Here is a 25,645-nt window from a genome sequence, read left to right as displayed (position 1 = left end):
TTTTATTACTTGGGAATTAGCTAAACAACAAAGGTGAAACTAATAAAAATCAAAGATAAATTGGAAAATAGAAATACAGGTAAATATTCTTAACTCTAAGCTTAACCTATTTAACCCCAAACCATTTCCAATTAAGCTAGTTCAAAGGAGTTTAGAGTTTTCCTTAATTAACTCACCAAACCCCGGACAGTTTACAGTTGCTTGAGCCACCCGGAAAAGTAGCTGCCCGAGATAGAGTGAACACGCGCCACCACCTCAAGCGTCAAGACTGAGAGAACGCCTTCTGGAAGACGCCTAGCATTCCGGAAGTGCTCTCTGCCTGCCTTCTGGGAGCGTTCAATCTTTCCTCCCCCAAAAGGGGAGGTCCTTCAAAAACTGCCTATGGAGAGTTCTCCTTCTGACTTCAGTAGCATACATAACCTCAGGGTGGGCCAGGTGTGGCCCCTTCCAAATGAGTCAGCTAAAAACTGCAATATTAATTTTTACCACAAATAATTTTTACCACACTTCCAAGGAAGAGTTTATTTATGAATTTTTTTTTTTGTTTGATTCCTGTTGACCCAACCAGTTGTTCGAACAAAGATTTCCCTTTCCCTTAGTAAATGAGGTAGTGTTTAGATTTCAAAGTACCTTTGAATTTCTCATCAGGGGGACCAGGCTCAGGCAAATCTTCTGCCAGTTCCCATTCTAACTAAGGTAAAATAATTTTCTTAAACTGCCTTGTCAGTTGCAGTGTGAGCAAAAGGAGGACAACAAATTGGCTAATTGTTTTTCTTACTTAAGATAGGAGTCATGGCACCTTAGATTAAGAAGAAATTTCACAAATTATTTAATCCAGCCATTCATTGATCTTTGGGTTTGGATTCAAGTAAAGTTCATCCATTACCATTTGACCATCATGTGGTTGCCTTGTTGCCTCACATTCAGCATGTCCAAAACAGAACCCATCTTTTCCCATCCTCAATTGCTCTTTCCCAACTTTAGAGGACCAGTTACCCTGACTCCAGTATCTTTTTTTTGGGGGGGGGCACGACAGTGAGGGTTAAATGACTTGCCTAGGGTCACATAGCTAGTAAGTGTCAAGTGTCTGAGGTCAAATTTGAACTCAGGTCCTTCTGACTCCAGGCCTGGTACTTTATCCACTGTGGCACCTAGCTGCCCCTGACTCCACCATGTCTTATGCTTTTGTACTTTCTTTTCCTTTCTTTCTTCCCTCCTTTTTCAACACCTTGTGTTATGAAACACAAAATTAGATGCTCAATAAATCCTTCTTTGTTATTTGTGTAAATCTAGAATTTCACATCCTGGGTCTCTTTAAAACAGTGAACACCTGCATGTAGTATTGTTTTTTTTTTTTTAATTTAGACTAAAACCAGCTTTGACCCTTGGCATGTAGCAGGAAATGCTGAGGCTACTGGGGACTCCTGTTCATGGACAGTTTCTTTGCTCACTTGACTGCAGAATGTTATTGGTTACTTGTGCTGGGTTTTGCAAGTCTAGATTTAGTGGTTTGCTTTCATTTGGTTCCCATACCCTATGTTGGCTCTAGTGATATTGAAATTGGCCTTTGAATATGGTGGCCACCTGACCAGATGGGGGAGATAGGAGTCAAGAACAACTCCAAAGCTTTGAACTTGGGAGGGTGATGGCACCATTGAGAAAATTTCAAAGTCTAAGGAGAGTGAGTTGGGCATAGGTAGGAAAATGATGAATCTGGGATAGGGGATAAATGGTTGGACTTGGAATATGAAAGTCCTAGGTTAATATCTACCTCAGACACTAGTTCTGGGCATGTCTGTTACCTTTTAAGTACCTCAGGCAACTCCCTAGACTTATTTACTACTAATAGACTATATAGGTTGGTGAATGTAGTTCTCATACTGAGGGCTTTCTTGGCTGAATAAATCACAAAATTTTTCTGTCTTCACAAATATAATGTTATTTCATTTTTTGGGGGGAGGGGGTTGTTTTGTTTGTTTTGTGGGGCAATGAAGGTTAAGTGACTTGCCCAGGGTCACATAGCTAGTAAATGTCAAGTGTCTGAGGCCAGATTTGAACTCAGGTCCTCCTGAATCCAGGGCCGGTGCCTTATCCACTGTACCACCTAGCTGCCTCCCACAGATGTAGTGGGTTTTTTTGTTTTTGTTTTTTTAGTGAGGCAATGAGGGTTAAGTGACTTTCCCAGGGTCACACAGCTAGTAAGTGTTAAGTGTCTGAGGCCGAATTTGAACTCAGGTACTCCTGTCTCCAGGGCCGGTGCTCTATCCACTGCACCACCTAGCTGCCCCCAGATGTAGTGTTAAATAATGTGAGGAGAAAACTCAGGCCTGCAGATGCCTACTGTGGGGGGAGGGGTCATCTGAGTGAAATAGGATCATAAATTTAAAAGTGGAAGGGACGTTAAAGAACCGGCCCAACCCTTTTCATATTGCAGCTGAGGAAACTGAGGTCCAGAGAGGTGAACTCATTTGCCAGAGGTCATGTAAATAGAAGGAGCAGAGTCTGAATCTGAACCCGACCTCTATTTCCAAATAGAATGATCATTCCATTACATCGTGATGACTCCTCATCATAGAAATTGTGGGAATATGTGAGTTGTCCAAGCAAGAGAGATTTTAGCCTGAGAAGAGCAGGGGACTGTAGACTGGACCTTAACGTTTGCCCTTGTCTTAATGAAGGAAGGCTAGAAATGCTTATAGTTCAATATAAGGAGACACTTAAAATATGAAGGGCAATTAGGGAAGATGGGAGAACTACATCTGGTCTGCTGGGACCAGAGTGGAATTGTGTATACCTTGCTGGGGCCACAGGGAAAATGGAGCAACTTCCGAAACTGGGAAAGTCTGGAGGGTTTTTATAGCATTATCTGGCACTAGCAAGACCAGGTCTTGTCTAAAGGAATTGAAAATGCTGAAATTGAAATTCCTGCTAGTGAGAAGGGAAGATTCCTGGGGGATTGAAGGTGAGTTTAGGTTCAGATTCCCCTCTGGTGGGAAAGGGGCTTTGGGCCCTTATTGACTGTCTTACTCTGACAGTGACTTGGATTTCTGAGCATCTCTGGAACTTGTTCATTTTGTGGGTTGGGAAGGCTGCTCTTGGGGTCATTACAGCCCTGACCTAGGGTACAGGAGGAAGCCGACTCACGAGAAGGCTATGTCTAGGCAGAGGTTTCTGACTCACCCCATCCCTGGGAGTAGGAGAGGTAATGAAGTGTTTTGATTTAAAAGACCTTTCCTTCCAGCTCTTGTTTAGCTGCAGTCTACAAACAGTGCCAATGTCAACATGATGCTGAAAGCAAAGATTTCCTGAAGTTAAGACCCAGTAGGAAGAATCTGCTTCCAGAGAAGGACAGATTAGAGATGCCGTGGCTACACCAAGCCAGACAACAGAAATGAAAACAGAAATACTGTCAGCCAGGCACCCAGGAAGGCTGAATCATTGTGGCGGCTGTCACAGGGGCTGAAACCAAACAAAACTCAGCCATGGAACCCAACTTTACAAGCCTCCGTTCTTTGTTGTCGTTCTGGTTCATTAAAAATCTCCCTCTAATTATCTTTCATTTTCTTCCCTAAGTTTAAGTCTTAATTTTATTTGGAAAAATGTGGGCAGACTTTCCATTGCACCATTTAATTATTCAAATTCAGTGGTACTATTTTTTTGTTTGTTTGTTCAGTCATTTTCAGTAGTATCATACCCTTTGTGACTCCACTTGGGATTTTCCTGGCAAATATACTGAAGTGGTTTTCTGTTTCCTTTTCCAGCTCATTTTTACAAATGAGGAAACTGAGGCAAACAGGGTTAAGTGACTTGCCCAAGGTCATACAGCTAGTGTGAGGCTAGACTTGAACTCAGGAAGATTAGTCTCCTGGACTCCAGGCCTGGTGCTCTGCCTACTGTGCCTCCTAGCTGCCTATTTAGAGTTCCTTTAGGAAGCATGAAATTGTAGTATCTCAGAATTGGAAAAGACCTTGGAAGGCATCCAGGTCAATTTATGTCTGAACAGGAATGCCCTCAGTTTTATCTCTTATTCCCCTACTAAACTGTGTGTTCTGGGTCAGAGTCTGTGTCCCAGACTGACTTTGTATCTTTTCCAGTTCCAGTTCCAGAGCCCTCCAAATGACAGATAACAAATGTTTCCTGAAAATGAAATTATTACTAGGTCTCCCACAGTTGAACTGAGTTTCAAGGATACTGGGATGAGGTCCCACAATGGAATAGAATTTATTGGCACACTCCTGGAAGGAATTATAGAGACCATCAAGGGGACTCTTAACTTTTTCTGCCTTTTGGCAGTCTGGTGAAGCTGATAGACCCCTTCTCAAAATAATGTTTTAAAATTTTAAGTTGATTTTAAATATATAATTTTTATATTTGTTTAAAATGTATTTAAATTTAAAAAAATTGAAACTGAAATTAAAAAATTTTATGCTTTTAAGGATAACATCCATAGGATTACAAAGGAAACTCATTATATTGAAATACTTACACATATTTTACACATATTTGCACATTTATTTATGTGTAATATATTTATACATTTATTTGCCCACCCTTTCATCCATTTGTTCATTTACTTGTTTATTCATCTATTTATATATTTGTTGGTGGGTCCATTCATTTATTCATTCATTTACGTACTCATTTATTTATAGGACAGCCAGCTCTGGGAGGGAGGGGGGCACACATCTACGTAGCACACTCTTTCAAAGTTTAATCTGCCTTGATAACATTTTCTCCATCACGGTCTAAACCTAGCCAATCAACAAAACGATAAATCAGGCCTTGATTTAGAGAGCTTGCTGATTTCCAAGTAGTAAATACTCACAAGGAAAATGTTAATAATCATCTCAGGTTGAAGCTGGCTCCAGTGCAGCCCTGCTTCCTTCCAATTCTGATAGTCTACAAGCATTTGTTAAGTATGTCCCATGTGCCAGGGATGACTGTCATTCTACAGCAATGAAAAAGTCTCTAGTAGTATGACTACTGCTAGAGAAATGGCATCAAGTAAATGTCTGTGATTTACTTTCACAGATTAAGAGCTCCTGAAGGGAGCAGCTAGGTGGCGCAGTGGATAAAGCACTGGCCCTGGATTCAGGAGTACCTGAGTTCAAATCCAGCCTCAGACACTTGACACTTACTAGCTGTGTGACCCTGGGCAAGTCACTTAACCCCCATTGCTGCACAAAAACAAACAAACAAACAAACAAAAGAGCTCCTGAAGTCTAAATGCCTACTTTTGTAGTTTAGGGATCTAATGCCTCTAGGAACTAAGCCATTTTGCTATGTTATACATTACCATGCATTAACCACATCAGGGACTCAAACTCCAGTCTTCTGCCTCCTAACCTGGGCTCTGACGTTGGGCAAAAAGTGACTTGGCTTTTCTAGGTTTAAGTTTTTTTATCTGAAAAATGAAAGATTTAGACTAGTTGATACTCAAGGTTTCAGTTCTAGATTCTATAAGATTCTATTAAGTCCTGTAAGCGATTTGTCCAAAACAGATATCTAGTTAGTAGTGAGGCTATGCCTGAGACCTAAGTTTCCTAACTCTTTGTGCCAGTGTCCTTAGGCAGGAAAAAAAAGCATTTATTAAGTGCCTACTCTATCAGCTGGATAGCACAGTGGATAAAGTGCCAGGCCTGGAGTCAGGAGGACTTGAGTTCAAATCCAGCCTCCTCAGACGCTTACTAGCTGTGTGACTGGCAAATCACTTAGCCTTCTTACCTCAGTTCCCTCATCTGTAAAATGAGCTGAAGAAAATGGGGTCACAAAGAGTCAAACGTTACTGAACAAAAATGTGTCAGGCACTGTGGTAAGTACTTTTCAAATATTATCTCATTTAATCCTAGAAACAACCACCTTGAGAGATAGGTGCTACCATTATCCCCATTTTGCAGTGGAGGAAACTGAGGCAGACAGAGGTTAAGTGACTTGCCATTTGTCCAGGGTCTCACAGCCAGTATCTGAAGATGGATTTGAACTTGGGTCTTCCTGACTGAAGGCCTGGAACGCTAGCTACTCTGCCAATTTGCTGCCCATATGTCCTCCTTACTACTTCTCTCCCCTCCCCCAGTGCTTTTCTCAAATGTGGGCTATAAACCCTATGTCCTTCAGTGTAGATAGTCATGCAGTCCAAGCTGTCAGCAGGGAAGGCTGTTTCTAATTTAAATACACTAATGAGCCATCACTTGTAAAATTTTCAACTTAGAAGGCCAGTCCTGGCTCTCAACTAAGTCAGTGCTGAAAACTCATCCATAGTGCCAACACTGTTGTTACCAGTTATTGCCATTATGTAACTAGAACCTGTTCCTCAGCGTAAGAGAATTGAGGCTAATGAGGGAGAGAAGGTATCTGAGACTGTACTTAGGTTCCCACTCTCTGCCTAATCACCCACCCACCTACTGTCCCCCTTATCTTATTTTTTGGGTTTCCCTTTTTTTTTCCTCCTTTTTCCTTTCAGTTCCTCATTCATGCTTCTGGATTAATGTTAGCAGGCCTATTCTGTCTTACCTTTTATTTTCCTTTCATAGCTGCGGGGGGGTGTGGGGGGGTGTGGGGGAAGGGGGAAGTAAGGAAACAATAAGGTTCTTCTATGCTGTTGTATTTAATTATCTATTGTTTTGTATCACGTCTGGCTCATCCATTAACAAAAGTAAATAAGAGTTGACAGTATCTATTGCCCTTGATCGTTCAAGCATCCTTAGGGATGGGAAGCATTGGTTTATGTTTACAAACCGTGAACCTCTTGAATTCCTTCTTCCATTCAAGTAAGCAAAAGGCTTTGTCTGACCCCCATCAGTTCAGATATTCACAAGCAGGTTGGCATTCCCCCCCTTTTTTATTCTTTTTGATAAAAGATGGCTCTCTGGGAGTGGGAAGAGGGATACATTGGAAAATACAGCTGCTGCAAACATTTTAAAAAGCTATAAACATTAAAAAATAAAATATATCAATAAATATTTTTCACAGTAAAAAACCTGCCCCCGACACTTATTACCAATGTGACCTTGAGCAGACTCCTGAGGCTCTCAAGAACTCAGTTTTCTCATCAGTAAAATGAGAGGGTTGGACTAGATAATCTTCTAAGGTCCCTCCCTCTCCATGTCTGTGATCTGATAGCCTACATTTCCAGGAACTTCTTTGTGTGCATGTGTGTGTGTGTGTGTGTGGCAATTGGGGTCAAGTGACTTGCCCAGGATCACACAGCTAGTAAGTGTCAAGTGTCTGAGGTCAGATTTGAACTCAGGTGCTTCTGAATCCAGGGCTGGTGCTCTATCCACTGCACCACCTAGCTGCCCCTCCAGGAACTTCTAGTGAACACATATATGTAGACAGCTTCCGGCTCCATGACAAAAAAGAATGACACAACCTTGTTGGTGCTTCAGGATGATTACTTTTGGTTGATTTGCTGACCCTGCCATGGACTGAAGGGGTTGCTCCTGCTTTTTCCATGACAGAACTCCTCCAACTCCAGGGTCAGGGCTATGAAGGCCCCCTAGAGTGTGTGCAGTGGTGCATACTCATGGCATTGCCATGAATTCGAAGCACTGGTCTATACCCTGAATTCCCAGCATGCTTTTAGGTAAGGAGTTCTTCACTTTTTGTGTGTCATGGTCTCCTCTCGTGGTATAGTGAAGCTTGGGGACCCCTTCTCTGAAATTCTAAAAAATGTATAAAATAAAATCAAATTATTAAAATAATTTTTTAAGTTCTTAGAGTCTTTGCTTTAGAGAGAAATTAGGCTAAAAAGATCAATGAAAGAAGTTAAATTTAAATAATTGAAAAACCATAGGAACAGATAATGAAATGTGACATCCTTCTCACAGCAGAGGCAGGGTACTACTGTGACAGAATGATGCATATATTTTTGTTGTTGTTGAGTTTCAGTAGTGTCTGACTCTTCATGAGGTTTTCTTGGCAGAGATACTGGAGTGGTTTGCCATTTCCTTTTCCAGCTCATTTTACAGATGAAGAAACTGAGGCAAACAGGGTTAAGTGACTTGCTCAGGGTCACACAGCTAGTAAGTGATTAATGAAGATTTGAACTCAGGTCTTCCTTACTCTAGACCAGGTGCTCTATCCAATGGACCTGCCCAATTTGTAATATACATCATCACAAAATAGAAATCTAGACCTCTAACTGGAAGGAAATTTTTTCAGGCATCTAGGACTACCCCTTCATTTAACAGAGGAGGAAACTGAGGGCCAGGGAAGTTCAGTGATTTGCCCAAGGTCATAGAATTCTCTGAAAGGGACTTCAGCTGCCATTTGTATGTTTGTTTTTTTTGGTGGGGCAATGAGGGTTCAGTGACTTGCCCAGGGTCATACAGCTAGTAAGTGTCAAGTGTCCGAGGCCTGATTTGAGCTCAGGTCCTCCTGAATCCAGGGCCTGTGCTTTATCCATTGCACCACCTAGACGCTCCCTGCCACCTAGATGCCCCCTACAGCTGCCATTCGTAATAGAAAGATGGGAACATCCAAGCTAGTTAACAAACCTTGAATACTGTAAGCAAACATGATAATTGCAAAAGGAGATTTTTCCTTTGTATTTCTCTTTTGTGTCATAGTAATCTTTCTCTGGCTCTCTATAGTAGGGGTTCCCAACCTGTTTTGATCCCAGTACTTCTTGACATTCAGCATATTTTCCTTTATTCCCTATTCAATATAAAAGGAAATTAATTCTAGAGTTTACTATGCATATAAGTCCATAAGAAATTAAATAGAATTAAGAAATTGTTTTTTTTGTAAAGAAAACTTTATTTTGTGGCTGACAACATTTTTAAGAAACATAAAGTTTTTCTTTCTCCAATCCTACATTAAAAAAACCACACTATTTCTGAAATATTTCAATTGGATAACATCATTATTTACCAAATAGTGCTGTACTTGACAAGCCTTGGTAGACAAAAGTACCCCAGGTTGGAAGCTCCTAATCTTGAGAATAAAATTCCACATAATGAGGCAATAAAAGATAAAATATACTTAATTTTCTGCTGAAATGTTTTAATTCCTTTAGTATTTATTGGTACCTATAAAACAGACTTGCTCAGGGCACTGGGATGGGTGGGCAACATATCCATCCAGAGACTTGAGAGGGCAATGCTTCTTAAGGTTATGTCCTCACATTTCCCCTGGGTCCACTTAGAGTGTCTTATGGTAGCCTAAGGTACTCAGTTCAATGACCATAATTGGCCAGGTAATCAGTTCAATTACAAGAATCAACAACAACCAATGAAGTCATATTGGGTAAATACAGTAAGTAATTTACAAGAGTGCATTTCAGGGAAGGAAGTCAGGGTCAGGAATACTTCTAATAGTTTGAAAAATGTGTGGAATTACACAGAGAAAGCTCATGGACCAACCTGAACAAAGGCTTTCCTGGAGACTTGTCCATGTTCATGCAAGTTTCCTCTGTCCAGGATGTTTCTCTGCCAACACCTCTTTGGAATGCTTCCCAATGTTTTTACAAATGGACATGCCAAGTCACTCACCTTGATTCATTCTGGAGACCTTGAAGAACAGCCAGGGACCTTGGCTGATGACCCATGAATGGGATTAAGAAGGACACAGGTAGGCTCAGGATTTCTCACTTGTCTTTTCTCCCTACAGGAGAAGATTGGTTGGCGGAAGGAAGCTCTGCACTTGCTGGTGTTCACGTCAGATGATGTGCCACACATTGCTCTGGATGGCAAACTGGGTGGCCTGGTTCAGCCACATGATGGGCAATGCCATCTGAATGAGGCCAATGAATATACTGCATCCAAGCAGATGGTAAGGGGGCCACAATAGTTGCTCTTTGAGATTTCTTCTTGACCCACTGTCTTGTCTTCTTTTTTTGTGTGTGACTGAACTGATGATAGGAACAGTATAATTGTCCATTGGACCCTGGCTCCAGGCCTCAACTTAGGCTTCCATTCCAAATTCTCCGGGTGCTTAGACTCCCATATATCCTCATTTTTTATTTGTCCTTTATTTCCATTTGTTAAATTAAAATATTTCCTGATTAGACTCCTGTGAACAGAAGGGAATCTTGTACCACCTAGCTGAGTTATAGACTTTAAAAGGAGGGGTGTTAAGTCTGGAGAAGAGAAGACTTAAAATATTTGAAGTCTATGTGGGAAAGTTAAAGAGAGGCAGATTTTGGTTCACCCTATGGGAAAACAAAACCCCCTTGCTACTTTTGGGGCTTCTGCTTTGAGTCTACCAACTCTCATAGAGTGAAGTTGCCCTTTTGAAGGGTTTTCTGGATGCCCTCCTTCCTCTTGATAAGCTGTGGGTGGTGATTGTTAAATTCTTCCTATAGAAAAAGTTTTCTCCTTACTAAAGCTTAAACTGCTAAGCGGACACCAGAAGCCAGTCCTTTGAGCTCTGGAAAACCTAAGTTCTCTCTGGATCTCGTTCCTAGGACTATCCATCGCTTGCTCTTCTTGGAGAAAAATTGGCAGAGAACAACATCCACCTGATATTCGCTGTGACAAAGAACCATTACATGCTATACAAGGTAAAGGGATTAAGGGCATGGGCTTTCTGACGTTGGGTGGAAATTCTGATCCAAAGGGAAAAAAAGATTAGAATTGTGAAAGTGGAGGTAGATTAGTCATGACTACAGCATGGGACTGAGTATGTCGTGTGGGAGTCCTGTCTTATAGACTGGGGGAGACAGAGAGGAAGGACGATGAACCCTTGTCCCTAAAAGGACATCACTGTCTACCCCAGATGGGGAAGCTGAGGCTCAGAGAGGGAGTACCCTGATGGAGGTCCTCTAACCAGTAGCTTAAAGTACTACAGAAGTGTGAGCTATCACTCGGCATGTGATTGAATTAACTTTAAGGAAGCCAGTGTGGGGAGGGATGAGGAAGGATGTCTTCTGTGTGCAGTAATCTAGAGAAAGATTTTTTTTTTTTTTGGCCCAGTGTCTCCCTTAAGACCCATTGTACCGTGGAGTTAAGATTGCCCTCTGGCAACACCTGCTCCTTCTTCTCCTGCCTCTAACCTTTCTTCTCCATTCATATTGCCTTCTCTTTCCAGGTGGAAGGTAGAAACATGTCATTACTTAGACAGCATGTGCTCATTTAAACAACCAGGAAAAAAAATTCAAGTCAGTTCTGCCCCCTTACATTCTTTAACTTGAAAGGTTATGGGAACTTCTCCAGGGAACTTGGCCTCCCAAGTAACCAGAGAACAGCAGCTTGTTGCATCTCCTTCCTCCTCTTAACCCTTTAATGCCTGCACCACTTCTCTTTACCTGGGGGCCTAGAAGTTGAGAAAGGTGCCTTTTGTTTGAATGTATTTTTCCAATGCCTTTAATCTGTAGGCAAAACTGAAATAATATGATTATCTTTGGTAAAATACCATTCAACCTTTTCCTGAGGTCCTCACCGCCTCCCACTTCCCCTTTTGCTCTAAGAAGTTCCTAAAAAATTGGGCGGGGGAAGGAAATAGCACGAGCATTCTTTTTCCTTCTCACTCAATTTATGGTTTGTTTGGGTTTTTTGTATATGTGGGAGAAGAAACATTACTTTCCTCTACATATCTAGACTGCCCCAAGCCATCATCATGTTCTTTTTTTTTTCCTGGCCTGCCAAAAATAAGATCCTAAAACTGTGGTGTGGCTCAGTGGCTAGAGTTCTGTCCTCTGAGGCAGGGAGGCCTGGGTTCAAGACCCACCTCTGACAATTAAAAGCTGTATAATCCTAGGCAAATCATATAACCTCTTGGTGTCTTTGAGAACTTCTTTAAGACTTGCCAACTTGCACTAGTGCAGGGAGCTTTCTCTTCTAGGGTTCCCTATAGCAATGAAACCATAGGTCTAATTTAACCAAAGTATGGTATCCATGCAGATTGTTTTCCTCTTCTGCCCACTCCTTCATAACTTTATTTAATATGGTGGATTTTCATTTCCTCTCCTTTCTGATCAATGGGTCTTTAACACTTGGCATTTTTGCCAAGCAGGGTTTCAACAACTTTACTCCTTCAGCACTGTTTCCCCCCAAGGGACCAGGTCTTATTTCCCCTTCTGAACATCTTGAATAAAAAGAGTTTAAAACACACTATTCAAGGTGTTTTCCCCCCATAAACTCTTTCATTTAACTACTTCTACATTAGTCAAGAAAATGGGGAGAAAAGCGATATGTAACCCACTGAAATTTTTTTTTTTTTTAGTGAGGCAATTGGGGTTAAGTGACTTGCCCGGGGTCACACAGCTAGTAAGTGTTAAGTGTCTGAGGCCGGATTTGAACTCAGATACTCCTGACTCCAGGGCTGGTGCTCTATCCACTGCGCCATCTAGCTGCCCCATGAAATTTTAATGTTTCTTTACTCTGATGCTACCCTAGACATCAGTACATAAATCAGTAAGAGGAAGAAGGCTTTATTTTCAGATTTAATCCAGCATTTCATCTAGAATTTTACTCAGTGGTACTCAGGCATTTTGGGGAATCTGTTGATTTGTTTGAATTGCCCTTGAAAAGAGCAGTGTTGGCATTTAAGGCTCTTGGAAATGTTTCCATTTGGATTTTGAACAAAGAGCAAAGGAATGTATTCTGATAAACTTTCACTGTGTTTAGACTTCTGTTCTAATAAACCTTAACTGTGTTTAAACTTAGCAGGTAGAATTGCAGGAAAATGTTGGCAGGGAAAATGGCGGTCTCAAAGGAAATGGTTTCAGAGTCATGTATCTTGAATGGATTATCTTAGACCTCACTCAAACAATCCCAGAAATAACGTTGCCCTCCTTTATTTCCCTGGGAAACCCACAGAGAAGGAGATGCCACCATCTCCCTTCAGTCAATCTAGGCCCTTCTTCAGTAACTCTACTCCCCTGCCCTAGTTTATATTGTTAGAAGGTGCTTGTTTTTTAATGACAATGGGAATGGGTAGAGGCAAGTATTGTTGGAATTTCTTCAATTCATTGTGTTTCAGTGATTATTCTTTTTTGTGTAAGGAACAAAAGTGGAAAAAAAAAAACCCCTGTAATTATTTTTTTCCTTTTCAAAGAATTTTACGGCATTAATACCTGGAACTACTGTGGAGATTCTACATGGTGACTCCAGAAATATTATCCAGTTGATTGTTAATGCATACAATGTAAGTTGTTTATTCTCCCCTTCTTCCTTCTACATTCTTTTAATATTTTTATGCTGAATTTAATAAATACCATAATGAAGAAGCTGTCCAGATATAAAGTAAAAAAGAGAATAAAGGAGCTGCATGTGAAACCAGGGTTCTATATTATTATATATGGCTTGGTTGTTTTGAAAAAAGTATATAATAAATTTAACATGTTACTTTCAAAGTTATCCTTCTAAAATTCCTTTTGTTCTTTTCTGTGCATTTAAAATGCTTCAATGACTTTTCCCACCAGTAACACTGCTACTAGCTTTTTTCTCCCTGCCCCCCAGAATGAAAAAAGAAAAAACATATTCCTTGTAACAAGGGAAATGTACATATAATTAAATTAGGGAACAATTTCTACAGGTGTTTCTCCTCTCCCATTCTACTTTTTTTTGCTCCTGTGTAGTGGAAAGAATAGTGGACTGGGAATCACAAGCTCTGGGTTCAAATTATGGCTCAGACACTTAACTAGGTAATTATAGGCAAGTCACACCCTAGCTGCACCTGACCTGTAAAATGGGATAATAATATTTCTCAGAGTTCAGTGAGTGGTATGGGTCGAGAGCTGGAAGGGCCCTTAGAGTCCATCTAGTCTTCATTTTACAGAGGAGAAAACTGAAAATCAGAGAAGTTAAGCAACTTGGCCACATTCGCAAAGATAGTAAGTGTCAAGAGACAGGATTTGAACCCAGGCCCTCTGACTTTAGAACCATTGCTCTTTCCACAGTTGATGTGAATGTTTTGTAAACCTAATAGTGAAATAAATGAGTTGTTGTATTCTGATCCTCTGTGAAGAAGTCTGGTTTGGAGTGCCTTAACTGTCAGTGGACAAAGCCTGGAGTCAGGAAGACCTGAGTTCAAATCCAGCCTCCAATGTATCTCAATCATGTGACCCTAAGCAACTCTCTTAACCTCTCTCTGACTCAGTTTCTTCATCTGTGAAATGGAGATAATGATAGCACCTACCTCCCAGGATTGTCGTGAGGATCAAATGAAGTAATATTTCTTAGGCACTTAGCAAAGTATATAGCACACAGTAGGCACCTAATAAATGCTTGTTTCCTTCCTGAACTTTTATAAGGGGAGACTTTTCTCCTATTCCTCCTGGAATCTCAATTGGGATGCCTATTGTAGCTGGCAGTGCCCTTGGGGCGAGGAGTTGGGCTTATGTCCCTTCTTTGGGATCACTATGGCTCAGATAGGACATCTTGACTGGGGAGTTTTGCCTGTGTCAAAGCTTGTAGTTGGGACTGATCCTGCCATTGATTTCTGTGAGAAGAGAAGAGAGGTTTTCGTGGTGACGTAAGAAGAGAAAAGAAACCATTTGGCTCGGAGTGTGTCTCCTGACATACTTTCTCTTACTCTGAGCACATGTGATAGCTTGTTGCTCCCAGATATGCCTCACTGCTCCTCTTAACTGCCCCAGAGTCAAGGAAGCTGAAACAGAGAAAGAGGAAATAACAATGAGTCAGACTTGTGAGAGTAATCTAGAGAAATGACCCAGGAGTTGTTCTGTCCTGCTGGGGCTTGGGGAAGGGGGTCCCACACTCACAACAGTGTTATAGCTAAATCCTTCTACTTACTTCTCCTTTACAAATAGTTTCTTATGAACCTAACTATAGACATCACAAGATTGAACTTAGGTTTCAAATGTTAAAAATTATCTTCAACATAGAAATAACTATCATCGATTATCAATCCCTCCCTCTCCATATTTCTTAGCAATCTTCCTATAAACAACACCTTTTAGATAGGTCTTGTGGAAGGCCTTTGGAATTCTAGTTTTGCAGAATATATTATAGAGCAGTGCCTGGCTTAAATCTAACCTTTGCATAAGATCATAGAGTTCAAGGGAAATCCAGTGTTTCTCTAGTCTGATCCCCTCAATTTGTAGATGAGGAAATCAAGTCACAAAGAGAAGTGGCTTGCCCAAGGTCACACAAATAATAAGAAGTGGAGCCAGGATTCAAACCCAAAACACTTAGTTTCAATATCAGTGTGCTTTTGTCAATCTACCCTAGGAAACAAATACTCTCTTAATTTATATTTCATTCACCCTGGTAAATGACTGACTTAGAAAATTAATTGTTTTGCCTGCCTTCTCACTAGGAAGTGGGGGTAGGGAAGGAAGGAAGAGAGGGAAAGAATAGGGAACTCAATTTTTTTTCTGTAAAAGTATTTTATTATCTTCCAGTTACATGTAGAGATAGTTTTCAACATTTGTTTTAATAAGATTTCTAGTTTCAATTTTTCATCCCTCCCTTCCCACCCTCCTCCCTCCCCAAGACAGCAAGCAATCTGATATAGGTTATATATGTACAATCACATTAAACATATTTCTGCATTAGTTATGCTGTGCAAGAAGAATAAGAGCAAAAAAGAAAAACAAAAAAAATGGAGATAGTATGGTTCAATCTGCATCTAGATTCCATAGTTCTTTTTTTTCTGGATTTGGAGAGCATTTTCTATCATGAGTCCTTTGGAACTATCTTGGACCATTGTATTGCTGAGAAGAGTCAAGTGTATCACAGTTGATCAACACACAATGTTGTTGATACTATGTACAATGTTCTCCTGGTTCTGCTCATCTCACTCATCATCAGTTCATGTAAGTCCTTCCAGGTTTCTCTGAAATCTGCCTGCTCATCATTTCTTAACAGCACAATAGTATTCCATTACATTCATATACCACAACTTGTTTAGCCATTCCTCAATTTATGGACATCCCTTCGATTTTCCAATTCTTTGTGTCTGGCACATAGTAGGTGCTTAATAAGTGTTTGTTGACCTACTGACTCCATGCTTATTTGACTTCTCTGCTGGGAAAGAGGACCAAAGTAATAAAAAGCCTGGACAAAAAGGTTCACAAAGGAGGGATAAACCAAGAAGCGACATCCTTTGCATCATAACCAGAACTTGAACAGTGGTAGGATGGGTCAGACCAGTGAAGACTGCTATTAGGTCCTGGTGGCTCCATAGGTTGTGTGAAGGCTGGAGTTCTGAACAGGGGAGGAAGGTCACGGGTCTTTGTATTATCTGGAAATTCTAGTTCTTAGTCTTCAGTGTATACTACAAAGATCCTTGTGAAGTTTCCCCCTAAATAATTTCAAGGGTGCTAGTAGACCTAAACCCAAAGGAGATGATTTGTTGTTGCTGTTGAATTGTGTCCAAGTCTTGGTGACCATATTTGGGATTTTCTTGGCAGAGATACTGGAGTGGTTTTGTCATTTCCTTTTCCAGATCATTTTACAGGTGAGGAAACTGAAGCAAACAGGGTTAAGCGATTTGCTCAGGGTCACATAGCCAGTAAAGTGTCTGAGGCTAGATTTGAACTCAGGAAGATGAATCTTCCTGACTCCAGGCCCATTGCTCTATTCATTACACCACCTGGCTGTCAAAGGAGATGATTAAAAGAAAAAGGAAAAAGACTCTCACAAAAATATTTATAGCAAGTTTTTTTTTAATAATGGAAAAGAACTGGAAACTAAGGGGGTGCCTATCAATTGGGCAATGACTGAACAAAGTAGGTTACATGAACATAATGCTAGACAAAGTACCCAAAGTAATAAGAAAAGGGTTCCAGAAAGTTCTAGAAAAACCTGGGAAAGACCTGCATGAACTGATGTAGAGTAAAGTGCAAAACCAGGAGAATTTATACAATAACAACATTGTACAGAGAGACAACTTTGAAAGACTTAAGAATGCTGGTCAATACAATGACCACTGCAGAGAATCCATGATAGAGGAAACTGCCCACCTCCTGATAAAGAGATAATGGATCCAAGATGCAGAATAAGACTTTTATTTTTGAACATGACTAATATGGGAATTTGTTTTGCTTGACTAGGTATATTTGGTACCAGAGTTTTGTTCTTTCCACTGGGTGAAGGGGGAAATTAAAAAAATTTATCTTGTTTTCCCCCATTAAAAAGTATTTATTTCCCCTTAAGTTCCTGGGGGACAGTTAGAGGAGATCTGTGTCCTGCTCTCAGGCTTCTGGATCTCTGCAGAGATGCATGATTAATATAGCTATCATGACTGGTTATTTGACATTCTTCTCCAGAGAATAGACTGGATATACCCATAATTATAGTTAGCAAGATTAGGAGGAAAATTTAAAGTATTCTTTTGAAGCACCAGTAACTCTTATTTGACATGTTCAACATGTACATTCATGTGTAGGAAGCCGGTTTTTCATACGCAATAGTGATGTTTCTCAACTATCAGCAGTAGGGTCTGTATTTTCAACTTTTTCTGTAGGACTGAGGATGGATCAAGTCTACATGTTCACCCTTTAACCAGGGGCAATGACCCAGAATAGCTGACTGGGTTTAAAAGTACAATCTGGGGTTGTGGAGGACTACAATGGAGTTACAACACAAATCATTGGCTTCATTAACACTAGATGAATCAGACAGCCACAGGCATGTTTATTGATATAATACTTTCATTTTTGAGGACAAGACTAACCCTTGTTTTTCAGGATTTATTTTTTTTTATTCTTAATTTTTTAATGATGCTTTTGTATGTTAAGGTATATTCATTCATGAATATATCCCACTTCTTTCCCTACCTAGCAAGCTATCCTTTGTAACGATTTTAAATGGATTTTTAAAAATCACAATGTATTAGCAAAACAAACACAGTGACTCTCTCTGACCTCATACATGATATTTCACATCCATAGTCCTTCAACCCTACACTGAAGGGAGGAAGATGTATTTTTTTTCTTCTCTGGAGCCAAGCTTGGAAGACTGACCTTTGTAAAGTCTCTAACATATGAACCTTTGAACTTGCCATTATAGCTCTAGGATTTAGCTAAGATATGGCTTTCTATATTGCAAAACAGATATAATCTTATTTTATTTTATTTTATTTTGGCAGGGCAACGGGGGTTAAGTAACTTGCCCAGGGTCACACAGCTAGTAAGTGTCAAGTGTCTGAGATCAGGTTTGAACTCAGGTCTTCCTGAATCCAGGGCCGGTTCTTTATCTACTACGCCACCTAGCTGCCCCAGATATAAATATTTCTAATTTGCTCCTCCTACCATCCTTTTTTCCTTCCCGACGTGTCCTCTCTCTGTGGGTTTCTCTCCTTCTCTCCATCTGCCTATTTCCCTCTCTATTTGTCTCCATCTATTTCCTTCCATCTGTCTATCTCTCTCTCCATCTTTTTGTCTGTCTGCCTTTCTGGTATTCTGAAGAAGCAAAAATAGCACTCTGTTTTGAGTTACAAACATGGCTCTGATGCACAGATTTGCATTTCTCAAACCAAGTGGAATTTCTGCCTTAATGCTCTTCTCTGTAGAAAGAGGGAGAATTTGGCACACAATACTGAAATCCTTGCCAAGACTGATTTGTCTTTCCTTGGCCTTCGCAGAGCATTCAACTTGTACCTCTCTTGAGCACTTTTGTATGATTTTGTATAATATCTCGTGTATTGGCATCACAGTTTGGTGCCATCTACTACACTCTGTTAACCAGGTACCATCTTATGTTTCCCCCAGTAGCTAGGACAGAGCTCTATATTGAATTAAATTGAAAATGCAAAACCAAAATAAACCTCCTAGAAGAGCCCTAGAACCTCTGAGAGTAGCTCCATTTATCTCATATTCCAAACTAAAGTTGCCAGCAACAACCATTAGTCACAGCAACTTCCCTGTCCTGAAAGATTTCTCTGCCTCTGCTATGAGAAAACTGATTAGAGTATAAGGCAAAGTAGGAAATTCCTGGGTCCAAAATGGATATTGCCTTTAAATCTATCCTTTTCCAAACTTCCCTATTTCCGTTGCCATTCTTTGTTGTCCAAGATAGCAACCTCTGAATCATTCTCGATTTTTTCCTTTCCCTCACTTATCAACATCTAATGGATTGCCAAGTCTCACTGATTTCACCACCATAACATCTCAGATCTATCTCCTCTCCACTCACCTGACCATCAAACTAGTTGGAGCCCTCATTACCAATCAAATGGACTATTACAATAGCCTCCTAATTGGCTCTTCTGCTTCTGCTCTCTCTCCTCTCAACCATAGTTGTCAAACTAATCTTCCCAATGCATGGGTTTGACCCTAGCATTCCCCTACTCACCTTCCCTGTTGCCCCCCAGGATAAATGAAACTCCTAAACCTGACACTGAAAACCTCTTACAAGATGTTTATCTAGACTTCTTCTATATTACTATATGTCAAAGAGGCTGAATGTAACTCGCTCACAATTTGAAGTTAGCTCATACTATCTATTAGCAGTGCCTTGGAGGACTGTAAGCATTCAGTGACAGTTTTGATGAATGATATTAAATGAAGAAATAAGAAGCTGCATTCTGCTTGGAGTGAACTTCTCTGTGTGTGAAGCTGTGATCCAGCCAAACTGGATGATACCTGGTACTCTAACTCAACATTCTATTTCTGTTTAGAATTTTATTTTCCCAAATTACATGTGAAATACAAATTTTGACATCAATTAAAAAAAACTTTGTGTTTCAAATTATCTTCCTTCCTTCCTTCCCGCCTCCCCAAGAACCCAAGCAATTCAATATAAACTATACGTGAGCAGTCATGCAAAATATTTCCACATTAGCCAGGTTGTGAAAGAAAACAGACAAAAACAAAACTTCAGATAAAGGAACTAACAAAAAAACATATGCTTGAATCTGTATTCAGATACCATTAGTTCTCTTTCTGTAGATGGATTGCATTTTTGATAAGACCTCCAAAGTTATTTTGGTTCATTGCATTGCTGAAAATAACCAAGTCATTCACAACAGATCATCTTACAATATTGCTGTTATTTTGTATACGGTACATTTCACTTTGCATCAGCTGGTGTAGGTCTTTCCAGGTTTTTCTTTTTTTTTTCTTTCTTTCTTTTTTTTTTAGTGAGGCAATTGGGGTTAAGTGACTTGCCCAGGGTCACATAGCTAGTAAGTGTTAAGTGTCTGAGGCTGGATTTGAACTCAGGTACTCCTGACTCCAGTGCCAGTGCTCTATCCACTGTGCCACCTAGCTGCCCCTCAGGTTTTTCTTATAGCATCCAGCTCATCATTTTTTTTTTATAGTAAACCACATTTATACAGTACTTTAAAGATAGATTTTCTTACAGTAAACCCATGAGGGTGGTTATTGCAACAATAGTAATAGATAACATTTATATAGTACCTTATACCTGACACAGAATTCTATCTCTATTTCTGGAAGCTGTCTCCCATACTGAGAACACCTTCTCTCTTCCCCTCTGCCTCTGAAAATCTTTAGTTTCCTTTATGACTCAGGTCAAATACTTTTTCTGACATCACTGCCCTCCTCCCTCCCCCACAATTGCTGGTGCTTTGATGCTTCTCATATTGTATTTTTTACATAAATGTTGTATTCCCCAAGAATATAAGCTCCTTGAAGGTAGGCACTCTACTATTTTGTGTTTTGTATTTGTATTCTCATTGTCAGTACAATGTTTCACACATAATAGGTACTTGATTAATATTTGAAATTGAGCCTGAGAGAGATCAAGTGACTTTCTTGTGGTTACATGTCTAGTAAGTGTCTGAGGTACTCTAGTTTTACTGATTCCAAGCTCAGAATGCCATCCGTTATACCACCTCACTGCCTTCTCTTTTGGAATTAGCAATGTATTCTTCCATTGAAAAACAAGAGACTATAGTATTAGATTTAATGGTAGTATATAGTTCAGCTCCATTGTGGTTTGAGTGTGCTTTCATGGGCCAGCTGGCATCCCAGCTACCACTTTATTTCTGTGGGAAGTTGAATTCCAAGCAACTGATTTACAAATGAACTCACGTATGCCACTCAGTCATAAGCTGAGGATGGCTCACACATTATCTATTAACAGTGGCTTCGCAGACTGTAGGAATTCAGTGTTAGTTTTGATGAATGATATTAAATGCAGAAATGTGAAGCTGCAAAATGCTTGAAGTTCTGAGTGTGTATGCACGCATGCGTGTGAGTGTGTGTGTGTGTATGTGTGTGTGTGTGTAAATGTTTGTGCTCAGTATATATAGCCAGAAGGGTCATCTTGTCCAATACCTTCATTTTTAAAATGAAGGAAATAATATTCAAAGAGGTTAAGTGATGTATTTAAGCTCACATGGGTAACAAGTAAAAGAGTTAGGATTTGAACCCAGGTCCGCTGATTCCAAATCCTGTGCTCTTACCCTTACACTAGGCTGCTTCAACAGCCTAATAATAATCTCCATAAAAGGGAAATCCTGATGCTGAATGTACCCTTGTGTTTTTCCAGGTGGTATAGCATGTATAGATAAATAGATATAGATAGATATGCATGCTGTATATATACACATACATATACACTATATACATAAATATATACTTACATATGTATACATACATATGAATATATGTATGTATGCATGTATTCTAAACTTCTACTAGCTGCAGAAGTATATAGTACTAAGAAAGTAACCATGTGGCATAGTAGAGAGAGCATTGGCCTAGAGTCAGAGAACTTGAGATCAGATATGGTTCTCCTACTTAATAGCTGTGGGGCCTTGACCTAATCTCCTTACCTCTGTGGCCTCACTCTTTTCCCCTGTAAAATGAGAGCACTGAGCTAGACAAACTCTAAAATTCCTTCTACCTCTAACATTTCTGTTACTCTACTCTTTCACTGATTGTTCTCTTCCACCCCTGGATTAAATTGTTGTACTCTGAGCCTCCCTGTTTATGTTTGTGTGTTCCTTTAATGCCTAAGAAGCTTTGTGGTGCATTTTATATTGACTTTACACATGCATGACTAAGTATGGGTGTAGTCTCTTACCTCTGCTCAGTTGCTGGAAAGTGATTTATTGGGATATTTTAAAAACATTTTTGTTGGAGTAATTGTAATGGAGAAAATGGCTGTGGCCTTTGGCTGGGTTGTGGGGAGAGGGAAAAGGATGTATTTGAAGTTTATTTTGGCAGACTCCAGGTCTCTCCTCTTTCATGAAAGGCAAAATCTTTAATTCAGTACTTTGATTTCCATATATGATTTTTCTTAACAGTGTGACCAATACTTTAAACTCAGAAAGTGCCAAGTAATGACCCAAGTATTAGCGTATTTACTAGTGGCAACGGTGAACATCTTTTCTCTAGAGCTAAGATATAGGACACGTGAATACACAGACATATGTAAATACAGCTATGTAAGGCATTGAATGGAATTCAGAAAAGGAAGTCATTGTTTAATGAAACATCGCTGTGGTTTTTTTTCCTTAAGGTTAGAGAATTAGAAAAGTAGTTGAATATTGAGAGTAATGTTGAAGACCATGTTGTATTTTTGCCCAAGTGAATGTTTTTCTGTCCTTTGTTATTACCATGAAGTCAGTTTCCACCCACCCCCATGGTCTGGCTTTAGACAAATGCAGATGTGTCCTAAACTGACCCACCACTTAGCAGCCTTTAAAACTATGACATCTTGACCGTCACTTCCTTCAGGCCCCATGATGAATGAGGCCTCTTGTATGGGCATTTCTTTTAGAGATTAGCCTGGTAGGAGTCACTTGAATAGCAAACTGGAGTTTGTTCTTGGAGCTAATAATGATGTGGAGTTTCAGGGTGACTGGAACTGGAAGATTTGGAAGAAAAAAAACAGCTAATATGAATTGTGTGTTCAGTTTTGACCACAGGAGTATCATTTCCAGTAAGATTATAGCCTTCTGGAAGTGAGTTGGGGAAATGGAAGAAGAACCTGCTGATCTCTGTTCCTTTGTCTCCCCTCATTAGGCTAGTGATGTAATTCAGAGTAATACCAAGGCCCAAGAGTCCCATTTTGACCTTCATAGGTTTGATAGGCAGTGTAACCTAGTAGATAGAGAATTGAGCTTGAAGTTAGGAAGACCTGTGTTCAAGTCTTGTCCCTGACACATACTGACTGTGGGACTCTGGATAAGTCACCTAACCTCTCAGTGCTCTGTGTAACTTTCTCAAGAGTACAAGCTGCATGAAAAGTGTTAATCTGCATTGGGAGCTCCCCATACCACTGAAAGCACAGTTTTGGTTTTCCCCAAAATTTGAGCTTCAGAAAAGTTTTCTTGGGCCTTTGGGCTAGAGGGAGTCTAAATATCCCACTTTTTTTCTCCACTCCATGCCTCGAGTTGAATTTAGTGGTAAAGATTCAGTTTCTGTTAAATGTCTGTATTTCCCTCATCAGGTTTTGTATAATCAGAATCTTGGGGGTGGTCTTGGAGGATTTACTTGCTCTAGCTCACATCCTATGTTAGTGGCCAAGAGTAGACTTAATTTTTTTACCTACTGTGCTAAGTTAATTTATTTAAATTTTTTTTTTTTTAGTGAGGCAATTGGGGTTAAGTGACTTTTTGGTGTTTTGTTTTTTTTTTTATGTTGAGGTGATTGGGGTTAAGTGACTTGCCTAGGATCACACAGCTAGTAAGTGTTAAGTGTCTGAGGCCGGATTTGAACTCAGGTACTCCTGACTCCAGGGCCAGTGCTCTCTATCCACTGCGCCATCTAGCTGCCCCCTGTGCTAAGTTTAAATTACAGGTACCATTTGAAATTTTTACAAAGGATGTCTTGTTAATTATGGCACTAAACTACTTTTATTATAAAAATAATTGTTGCAATAATAATAACAGCTAGTATTTCTAGCCATTTCAGGTTTGGGGAGCTTTTTATACACATATCGCTTGAACTCTTTATCATGCCTGCTCCCCACAATAGAGCAGCTTCTTAGGTAGAATTGATGTTTAACTCTATGGGTGGAGACCGGATCTTCTTTTTTTTTTTTTTTTTTTTTTTTAGTGAGGCAATTGGGGTAAGTGACCTGCCCAGGGTCACACAGCTCGTAAGTGTCAAGTGTCTGAGGCCGGATTTGAACTCGGGCCCTCCTGAATCTAGGGCCTGGGTTTTATCTACTGTGCCACCTAGCTGCCCCCATTTCCCTTTTACATCAGTGTCAGTGAGCAAGCCTGTACTTACTAGGTGCTAGGCATTGTGCTAAGTTCTGGGGAGATGAAGAAAAGCAAAAAACAGTCCCTTGTCCCCAAGGAGTTTACATTCTAATGGGGGAGAGAACACGTATATTAAAAGTGATATACAAGGGGCAGCTAGGTGGTGCAGTGCATAGAGCACCAGCCCTGGAGTCAGGAGGACCTGAGTTCAAATATGGCCTCAGACACTTGACTTGTACTAACTGTGTAACCCTGGGCAAGTCACTTAACCCCAATCACCTCAACATAAAAAAAAACAAAACACCAAAAAACATACAAAAGTGATATACAAAATACATAAAGAGTAGATGATGAATGATATCTTTAGAAGGGATGTGTCTAGCAGCTGAACAGACTGGGAAGGATCACCTGAAAGTGGGACTTGAGCTGATGTTGAAGCCAGGGATTCCAAGAGAATTTGCTTTTTTGTGTACCTCTGGCTATCTAGCTACCTCATGTTGCTAGGTCAATGTAATACTCAGTACCACAATGGACATTTTTAAAACATTTATTTTCTTTTTGCCTTAACCTTTTAAAAAAAATTAAAAATATCAATCTCTCTGATTCCCCAACCCACAGGAGTTCTGGTATTACAGAACTGTTCGGTTTTCTCTGGGCAGTTATAGCTACTGTCTTTGAGACAGTCATTTTTTGTTGGTCAGTTGTGTTTGACTATTCGGTTTTTTTGTTTGTTTGTTTTGGGGTTTTTTTTTTTTTCGGGGCAATGAGGGTTAAGTGACTTGGCCAGGGTTACACAGCTAGTAAGTGTCAAGTGTCTGAGGCAGGATTTGGACTCAGGTATTCCTGAATCTAGGGCCTATGCTTTATCCACTGAGCCACCTCGCTGCCCCTGTATTTGACTATTCATGACCCCATCTGGCATTTTCTTGGCAAAGGTCTTGGAGTGGTTTGCCATTTTCTACTCCAGCTCATTTTACAGATGAGGAAACTGAGACAAACTGGGTTAAGTGACTTGCCCAGGGTCACACAGCTAGTAAGTGTCTGAGGCTAAATTTGAACACAAGAAGATGAGTCTTTCTGACTTTAGGCTCAGCACTATCCACTGTCCCACCTAGTTTCTTCAAAAAGTCATAGAATCATAGATCTTAAAACTTTAAATGACCCCAATAAAAATGACAGAAAACAGCAATTATTGTTGCTGACTAAGTAGTGGGAAGACAGGCCCACTAATTCAGTGTTGGTAATACTCTGTGTTGGTCCAGTCTTTGGGGATATCAGTTGGGAATGATGCCTGTAAGAATAGTGACTGAACTGTCCATACCCTTTGCTCTAGCTGTCCCTCTACTGAAGTTATGTCTCAAGGAAGTCAGAGACAAAATTTCAATACACATCAACATATTCATAGTGGTATCAAAGGACAGAGATAGTTTTAAATCTGGATCCTCAGACATTAGAAACAGGGTTTTTGCTACTCTGCCAGACTAAATCAAAATATACAGTGTATTTATTTTTTTAAAAAAAAACTACATTTATGGGGCAGCTAGGTGGCACAGTGGATAGAGCACTGGCCCTGGATTCAGGAGGACCTGAGTTCAAATTCGGCCTCAGACCCTTG

The 25,645-nt window shown here is 40.1% G+C and overlaps 1 protein-coding gene across 1 annotated transcript in view; it reads left to right on the top strand.

Moving 5' to 3' along the window:
• Positions 1–25,645, top strand: part of ITGB5 (integrin subunit beta 5) — a 188,662-nt gene that overhangs the window by 89,390 nt on the left and 73,627 nt on the right. The window contains exons 6-8 of the mRNA XM_043997337.1: positions 9,610–9,771; positions 10,406–10,501; positions 12,997–13,086. Of these exons, the coding sequence (XP_043853272.1) occupies positions 9,610–9,771; positions 10,406–10,501; positions 12,997–13,086 (348 nt within the window). The remainder of the gene's footprint in view (positions 1–9,609; positions 9,772–10,405; positions 10,502–12,996; positions 13,087–25,645) is intronic.

This window comes from Dromiciops gliroides, chromosome 3 (genome assembly GCF_019393635.1).
Source record: "Dromiciops gliroides isolate mDroGli1 chromosome 3, mDroGli1.pri, whole genome shotgun sequence".
NCBI lineage: Eukaryota > Metazoa > Chordata > Mammalia > Microbiotheria > Microbiotheriidae > Dromiciops > Dromiciops gliroides.
This window is presented reverse-complemented; position numbering and strand designations above follow the sequence as displayed.